We start from the raw sequence: 8948 nt of genomic DNA, 5'->3' as shown, positions 1-8948 counted from the left end.
TATTTTGTACTTGAGCTATTATTATGATTTTGTGGTATGTATTTAAAGTATGTTTCTAAAAATAACCTTTTCACTGGAAAGGGAAGGTCTGGAAGCATATTCCAGGAAAGAAATTAAAAAGAAAAATTGTGGATGGTTGAAACATTTTAAAAAGAAAATACTATTTTACTTTTTTTTTAAATACTAAAAGTCTAAATTATGAGCTGCAAAGTTAGAATTGTCACATACTTGAGAGAACATTCACATTTTGATTTAATTTGAAATTATGAGATACTTATAGTTAATTAAATGTATTGGTCAGGGACTGTATAAAGACATTCATCTCAGATGCTGTTGTACCATATAAATATTTTATTAATAAATTAAGTTTGGTCGGGATCCTCCTGCAGCACTTTGTGTGTCCAAGTGTCCAACCATAAGTCAAAGGTTTTTTCACAACCTGACAACTCGTTTTTATTACCTGCTTAAAAGGGACATTTAAAACAATTATTAACCATTTATAAACTCATTAATTGCAGCATATAAACCCTTTATAATGTGTGCTCTTACTTTTCATCTATTTTTCTAATTTTTCAGGTGAGAATGATCTAACCTACTGAGACCCCGGTATCTTGCTCTGCTTTAACACATCCTACAGGAAAAGCGTACCACGCCTTTTCCATGTGTTATACATACTAGTCCCTGGTGCGTTTTTACGCACAGCGCCACGATGAGGGTCCGGACGTCTCGGTGCGCTCTCTTCACCTCCTCTCTCTGCCTCTTTCTGCTTTTAAAGTGTTCCGGCACAGTGTCGACTTTCGAGGTGACACTGCTTCACACCAACGACAACCATGCACGGATCGAGGAGACCAGCAAGGACTCGGGAAAGTGTTCATCCGGGGATCCTTGCTTCGCTGGGGTCGCCAGGAGGTTCACTAAAGTAACGGAGATCCGGAAAAAGGAGAAGAATGTGTTGTTGCTGGATGCTGGAGACCAGTTTCAGGGAACTGTCTGGTTCAACTACTACAAAGGCGCCGAAGCAGCATACTTCATGAACAAACTTGGTTATGATGTTATGGTAAGTACTCTTTTAATTGTGATTTTCTAAATGTGCGACCACACAGCTGAATATATATATATTTTTTTTTTTTAAAGAAATTGCTTTAATTGCAGAAAATATCTAGTTATTTTTTATTTTCATTATGTGAGTCCATCAGTTAATACAATTCTTTTATATTTAAGGCTTTTGGAAACCATGAGTTTGACAATGGGGTGGAGGGTCTGATCCAGCCCTTCCTCCAGAATGTTAATTGCACTGTGGTGAGTGCTAACATAAAGCCTGACCAGACTATGGCTGCAAATCTCAGTTCTTACTACCAGCCTTACACAGTCATAAAAGTGGGCTCAGAGAGCGTAGCTGTGGTCGGCTACACCACCGCAGAGACCCCCTTCTTATCCATGCCAGGTAAAGGCACACTCTGTTATTTGATTAATGAAGGTTTTAATGTCCTTGCACATTGTTGCATGCAGCAGTTCATGTGTACAGCGAGTATACAGACCAATCACTTAATGAAACACTCTCTAAAGCTTTTTTCCAGATTGGTTTATACTGTATATTGTGTCTCTTCCTTTTCTCCAGTTTTATTCACTAGTATGAGAGCTACTACTGGAAGTTTATGACCATGTAAAATAACCCAATTTCCCCCACCCGTTAGGTCCACATCTAAAGTTTGAGGACGAGGTGAAGGCACTTCAGATTGAGGTTGATAAACTGAAAACTTTGGGCTACAATAAGATCATTGCCCTGGGCCACTCCGGCTTTGACGTGGATAAAAAAATCGCCAAGAATGTGAGAGGGGTTGACGTCGTTATTGGAGGACACACCAACACATTCCTCTATACTGGTATTTCCATCCATTAAGCTCTATTCTAGTGGCTGATGTTTGGCTACAGTCTTTTTTTAGCATTCACACTACACTCTTCTTCTTAAACTGTGCTCTAGATACAACAAATGAGTTCAGAAGTGCAAGAGCAAAGCCATGGGTTTTTTACCTTCACTGTAACAGGAAGTGGTAAACAGTGCACTGTTTCTCTGCAGGAGACCCCCCATCCACTGAAATACCAGCAGGTCCGTACCCTTTTATGGTGAGGTCTGATGACGGGAGAGATGTGCCAGTGGTCCAGGCTTATGCCTTTGGGAAGTACCTCGGATATCTGAAAGTTACCTTTGATAAGGCGGGGAATGTGATAAAAGCTGTTGGAAACCCCATCCTAATGGACAGCAGCATACTTCAAGGTAGACGTCAGTTATTACACAAGATCCATGTTTGACTTTACAGTTGTTGTTCAACTGCTTGAAAGGTTGAAACAATTAGTTGAGCTAGTTGAGACTGTATCATGTTGATGTGACGTTAAGTGAATTAAACCATTGCTGTGTGCAGTGTTCCAATAAACACATTATTACTGCACATCTTGGAATAATTTGAGTAATAAGTGGTGTTTGAATCAAATGATGTCGAAACAAATGCTTGGATTGCTACTTTCAGATTACTCATAAAAAAATCCAAATGCATCTAGATTATATTTGATCAGTTTAATTCATGCTCTGTGTGTTCAAATTATAGCCAAACTCTAAAAACACAAAATCTATTCGTCATTCCCAATGGTTTATTCAACAAGCTCCTTTCTTTACAAGTACTCTGTAACTCTTTCAGACCCAAAAATCCTCGCTGACATCAGGGAATGGAAGAAAGATTTGGCTCAGTACTCCTCCCAGTATGTGGGACAAACCTTAGTCTACCTCAATGGGACGTTTGAAGAGTGTCGATTTCGGGAGTGTAATCTTGGAAACCTGATCTGTGATGCCATGGTAATAATTACAGTCAACATTTAGTACACTCATTCATTCATTGACAAAATATCCAGTATATTTTACGCCGTCACTTTGTTGTTCGGTTTATTAACCACTAAGAAAACTAAACTCAGATCCTGCCTGTACATGTTCAGCATTATGTGGGAATTTGTGGAATTGAAGGGCCTGCAGGGGTTTGGAGGCTGACATAAATGCCACTTTAGGAAGTCCTCAGTGATAAAGGGTCAATCACCACAAGGACACGAGAGCAACGTTTTCCAAGAAGTCGAGTTTAACTGCTGTACAACACATTTGCTTTGCCAGATTTATCACAATATAAAGTATTCAAGTGACCTGCAGTGGAATCATGTGGGCGTATGTATGCTGAACAGCGGGGCCATACGGACAGCTATAGACGAACGCTACAAAAATGGTACTTGAGTGTTTTTTCTACAGAATTACTGAGTGCTTTATTACATTATATCACTTTCCACTGGCTGCATTTGTAGTTTCTTTTCATAACCTAATGGTGTTTGCCCTTAGGTTCCATTACTATGGAGGAGATCCTCACTGTCTTACCATTTGGAGGAACCTTTGACTTGGTCCAGATAAAAGGATCAACGGTGAAAAAGGCATTTGAACACTCCATTCACAGATATGGAAGCATGTCTGGAGAATTTCTTCAAGTCTCAGGTGTGTCTTCTGCCCCGTTTGCTCCTCCACCAACACTGTTTCATCCATGGTCTCCTAGAATAATATTAACTGTTATCTTCTCTGCTCGGGTTTTGTATTAAAGGAATTCAACATTTAGTTAAATATGCTTATTCACTTTCTTACCAGGAGTTGCATGAGAAGATCAATACCACTTCCTTGTCTGTCTTGTAAATATGAAGCTACCATCAGCACCTGGTTAGCTTAGCATTGGATAAAGACTTGAAACGACGAAACAGCTAGTCTGGCTCTGTCCAAAGGCATCAAAATCTGACAAACAAATAACAGTGTTGGGAAAGTTCATTGAAAAATGCAATCAATTAACTGGGACTCATTACCACTCATTTAAACGTTTATATTACTCTACTAATTACTTGTTATTAGTCACTCATTAATTTACTTTTATTCTTTCCAGCACCATTAAAGGTGCCTTTAAACACCTCCAAAGACCCCACATAACCACGTGTCACATATTTTGAATGTAACACGTATAAAAATACAAAACAAGACATTAAGCAAGCAGTTTAATGTAACAGCAGTTAAGATATACTGAATGACAGCAGCGAAGCTTAACCCTGGAGACTGACCGCGCTCCAGAGAAGTGTCATCCTCAACTTTTGAGATACCAGGATCGGAAGGTGCATTTCATCTATTTTTGAAGAGGCTAACTGCCTCCTACCCCTGTGCCAAGCTAATGCATACCACAGCAGTCTGTCCTCTGAGTAATGCCTTACTGCCCAAAAACTGCAAATTGACATGCTACATCTTGTTGAGTTAATCTGTGTAAAAACAGGGTAAAAACATCGACCTGTGGTTATACTGGCTGTCAAATCCTGACAGAGCCAGACTACCTGTTTCCCCTTTTTCCAGTCTTTATGGCAAGCAAACTGGCTGCTGGTGGTAGCTTCACTTTCAACGAGAAGACTTTCCAAGGCCTTTTTTAAATCTTCCCATCTAGCTTTCAAAAAGAATTCACATGTCCCAAAATGTCACACTGTTCCTGTTTCTATTGTTAGTGTTATCCACGGGGAACAACCCTTACATAAGCAAAAGATAACATTTCTTAATTTTCTCTCCGACATTTTTAGGCATTCGTGTTAAGTATGACGTCTCCAAACCAGTGAACCAGCGTGTAGTGTCTCTGTCCATGCTCTGCACTCAGTGCCGCGTTCCCAAGTATGAACCGCTGGAACCGGAGAAGACGTACACAGTGGTCATGCCTTCATACATGGTGAGCGGAGGCGATGGCTTTACCATGATTAAGGACGGGTTAATGAAGCATAACACAGGTAAGCAGCAATTGTGAGATGAAATGAGTATTTATTGAAATTAATATTAATATCATTTATATTGCCAATGTGGTGTTCTGTTTGATGTATATAGCTAAGCAAAGAGATGGCAATTACCGACCAGTGCTTCTGATTAGAATAATAGAATAATAGAGCTGGCAGTCTTTAATGTCTCCCCTCCCCTGCTTTTCCTTCCTGTTGGACTGGACTCCAAGCCCTGAACTTTAATGTTGTTTTAATGATAAATCATTTGAAGGGGCTGGTCAGGGTTTTTCATTGATTACATGTGTTTAGTTATTCAGGGTGGCGCTCACTAGCAACCTTTAAATGTCTCTGAATGGACTCTCTGAAAGAATATTTGGAACATGAAGTCAAATTCATAGATTATGTATGGACCTTTTATCACAAGTGGGAAACGGTTTAGGGGAGCCATGAGTGCCATGTGAATCTAGAATGAACTCCTCCCACTTTCAGTATGCTGTGAAACATTATGGAAAAAAAGACTGTGTTAAAAAAAGGGCTGTCAGGCCTATTTAACCTCTGATCTTACACTGTTTTACAACAATAAGCTGTTTTCTAGCTCAGATTTCTGAAACCAGGCACCTCGTGTGACATTGAAATGTCAATGCAAAAACAATGGAAAAGTGTTTCAAAAACAGTTCCGTAAGAGCCCGCAGAGGAAAGAGGGGTTGCCACACAGCACAATAACTGATGAAAGGCAGGATGTTGTGTTGCACCCAAGAAGTTTCCACAGTTCAGTGGATTGTGATGATGGTTGTTGATTCTACTTTGCTCCAGATGGAAAGGCCTCAAAACAGAAATCATCAGTATGTCAACATTTTAGCATGCGGATGTTAGCATTAGCTCAAAGCACCGCTGTGCCTAATACAGTCCATTAGCGTGGTTGTTTACTGGTGTTTTTGTGGGTTTTTTCCTTCTGTGCAATAACTGATATTAAGAATTTAATAATTCTTTTTTTATGCATTGGCTTCCCCTCACTCATCGATATATTTAAAAGTCACGTTTCACTCACTTGAAATGAATACAAGGACATTATGACTGAAGCTGTGCTACAAGCAAGACACTGAGGGGTGCCGTTTATCCAGCAGTGATCGCTGAGGAAAGAGTCACTGTCCACTCATATAAGAGGGGCACCTAAGTAATACATACTGTTAGTATACTTTTGGGACTCTTGGGGAACTTATGTAAACTCTCTCTGGTGAGAATGATTTATCGTAAGCAGATGTATAGTTTTAATATGGCTCTGCAGCTGTCTCTAATGCTCACAGAGCTTATAACACTGTGAGGAAAGACAACAGGTGGCTCTGAGCATGGATAGCAAGGAGATACACCTTTATTTGGATAATATCAGAAAATACCAGCCAAATACTAACCAAGTTATTATTTCCCATTGTCTATTGCAGGTGATATGGACATATCTGTTTTTTCCAAATACATCATGGACATGAAGCGAGTGTACCCCGCAGTGGAAGGCCGGATCACGTTCAGGAACTCAGCTGTCTTTACTGCCCACAGCCTTGGCTTGTTGCTGCTGAGTTTAATGCTGTCCCTAACCCTTTGATTGGCTTAGTGCACTCTGGGTCGATGTGATAAACTGAAGGGAAAGTTTGGCTGCTTGGAAACTCCTCTGGGACCTGGTTAACTGCCTTTCAATCTCGCTGCCTTTGACGATAACATAAAGACAACATGATGCCAGATTCAGCCTCAGTGTATAATCAGTATCCAGGCAGGAATTTATTTTATCCCAAAAATCCGCTGATTATAAGGACTGGGGACAAGTTCTATATAACAAGCTTTTACACTCAACTTTGCAAGAACTTAAATATGAAAACAGTAAATATGTATTTTCAAATTTACCAATGCTTAAAAGTGCATGTAAGTATTTTTTAAAATGAATGTATGAATGTCTAAAAATGTCTCAAACACACAATGTTTCATTATATGTGTATAAAGAGTTTCTCAGTGACATAATGAACAGAGGGAAGCTTCTATATCTCTTCCTTCCATCACTGAGTAGCAATGAATGGAAAAAAGCATTTATGCACCTGAACATGCCTATATATACTGTTTGATTGCAATTTTGTAGACCGTCTTTCATCTTAAACTCAAACACATTTCATTTGGCACTTATTCAGATAAAGATATCATATCATTTATTATTATTATTATCTATTATCTATCTATTTGTGTATGTTCATGAAGTAAATCAAGATACAGAAAGAAATGTATTGCCACATCAATATATTGTATAGATATGATGCCAGTTCTGCCAGTGTTTCGTTTTGTCTCATGACCTCTACCTTTCTGAGCCTCTCCTGAATACCTCAGTAGGCATATTCATCTATGCAGAGAAAAAGCAGCTAGAGCTGATAAATAAAACACTTGCAGAAGTTCTTCTGTTTTTGTCATCACATATGCTTGCTGCCTTTGTTTACTCCAGAGTCACCTTTATGAAGTACTTATGAAGTATCCTGTAAGCTTGTTAGAATAAAGTGTAAAAGGAAATGGAAGGCATTTTCTCAGGTACTTTTTCTAAGTATTGAAAAATAAATGGCATCATTCAACACTGTGAATTTGTATGTATTATTCATTTAACTTTAGTTTTTATTATGATTAATTTTAATTATTATGAATTGAATTATGTTTTTTGATTGTTTCAATTCATAATTTACAATACATTTAATAATTTTACAAAGAAGTCAGCTGTGGAGGAGTCCTGTAGGAACTGTGTGTGCAGTACAGTTCTTTGTTTAGTTTATAAAACTATAAAATTGTCATACTGAACTGTATCCCATTGTATTTGATTTACAAACATATAACACAGAAGGAAGAAAGCAAACTTCCAATTTTGAGAACTTAACTAACGAATATCTTAAGTTTGTTAGTAATCGTTTCAGAACCATTCACAAATGTTCTGAACTACTCCTAAAAGGTGAGCTTATGCGATGGCCACTAGCAACATTGTCAGTCTCATTCAGTCATTTATTTGCTCATATACTGTAACCTATATTTTATCTCGCTTTTCCATTTTACGTGAAAAATAGCACCTTTAGCTTAAAATTCCAACTACTTGTCTTGCTAGGCAACAACAGGTAGCAACACACCAAACAGATGCTAAGAGGAAGTGCGATGTTTTAGCTGGTTAGGCTTTCTTAGCTATTCTAAAATACTGATAAAAAAACTTTCTCTACATTCAGAAACCAGTTGGATTTGGATGTCTGCATTCTCACAAATACCAAACAAGTCTAAAATCAACAAGACAAACTCAAATTTTTTTAGCTGAAACATTGTCAGAGGTGTTTGGTTCCCACTTTACCAGCAGGTGTGACAGGCTATAGTATATGAGGATATAGCAGTTGAGGTATTTACAACACCACAGTGTAAAACAGTGTAAAAAGGTAATTTAATTTAAAGTTTTACAACAGCTACAGTTGACTTCAGCTGTCAAACAGATGCATGCTTTTACACCGTTTGCTTTTATAGTTAAGAATAATTACACAAGGACCACTGTTTTATCATTTATTTATATAATTTATTTTACAAAGTTAATGACACATACAGCATGAAAAGCCTCGTGTTTCCTCTTCTTGCTGTGGCGGGTATGCAGATCAGATGCTGCACATGTGACTACATGTGAGCTACATGTTAGTTTCAGGCCAACCAGACCAACAAAGGTCTCTGCAGTAATGTAGGCTTAGTTTAATTCCTCCCATCAGCTCATGTCCTCTGAACTGTTTATTTTACATCCATGGAGCCATCACAGAGGTCTCCTTCTGTACCTGCTGAGGAAACAAAAACATAAAGTAAGCACAAAAATATATGTAATTAGGGACCGAGCCAGCGACCTCTGGGAGGCCCTATTGTAATTGAAGGAATTATTATTTTTTGCTGCCTGTTTGACTGCATATTTGCTCAAAAACTCATGGAAATTTGCACAAAATTCAAACGTGGCAAAAACTCACGTATGCAATTGTCCCCGTGCACGGGCTCCGCCATCAGCCCTCAAGACGCGTAAGGCCGACATGTACGAAAATCGGTACGCATGTGTATCGTGATAAAAGAAGCAGAAAAGCCTCTTGGACCCATACCTCAAACCC

At 38.6% G+C, this 8948-nt stretch overlaps 2 protein-coding genes across 4 annotated transcripts in view; one reads left to right on the top strand and one right to left on the bottom strand.

Annotated features, from left to right (window-relative positions):
• The first annotated feature begins 672 nt into the window (after positions 1-672).
• Positions 673-7411, top strand: LOC118337592 (snake venom 5'-nucleotidase-like). Its single transcript, XM_035674696.1, has 9 exons — positions 673-1057; positions 1222-1444; positions 1695-1883; positions 2078-2275; positions 2694-2848; positions 3155-3263; positions 3374-3523; positions 4630-4830; positions 6255-7411. Exons 1-9 carry the CDS (start codon positions 710-712, stop codon positions 6410-6412), a joined length of 1731 nt encoding a protein of 576 aa, XP_035530589.1. The 5' UTR covers positions 673-709; the 3' UTR covers positions 6413-7411.
• Positions 7412-8356: 945 nt separating this feature from the next.
• The window catches only part of LOC118337425 (sorting nexin-14-like), a 17079-nt gene continuing 16487 nt past the window's right edge, over positions 8357-8948 (bottom strand). For 2 of the 3 annotated variants that reach the window (XM_035674414.1, XM_035674416.1), the window contains one exon: positions 8357-8633. In XM_035674414.1, coding sequence (XP_035530307.1) covers positions 8592-8633 — 42 coding nt within the window. In that variant the 3' untranslated portion in view covers positions 8357-8591. The remainder of the gene's footprint in view (positions 8634-8948) is intronic. The other variant, XM_035674415.1, reaches the window with a different exon arrangement.

Source organism: Morone saxatilis, unplaced genomic scaffold, assembly GCF_004916995.1.
Source record: "Morone saxatilis isolate NCDOM2014 unplaced genomic scaffold, NCSU_SB_2.0 Contig3, whole genome shotgun sequence".
In the NCBI taxonomy this organism is placed as follows: domain Eukaryota; kingdom Metazoa; phylum Chordata; class Actinopteri; family Moronidae; genus Morone; species Morone saxatilis.
Note: the sequence above shows the minus strand (reverse complement) of the source record. Positions and strands in the feature narration are given on the sequence as shown.

Excerpts from the sequence above, each read along its gene's own strand:
- LOC118337592 (XM_035674696.1), top strand. The coding sequence starts at position 710 with ATGAGGGTCCGGACGTCTCGGTGCGCTCTCTTCACCTCCTCTCTCTGC. Across the intron at positions 1,884-2,077 it reads CAACACATTCCTCTATACTG|GAGACCCCCCATCCACTGAA; the intron begins GTATTTCCATCC and ends GTTTCTCTGCAG. Across the intron at positions 3,264-3,373 it reads AGACGAACGCTACAAAAATG|GTTCCATTACTATGGAGGAG; the intron begins GTACTTGAGTGT and ends GTTTGCCCTTAG.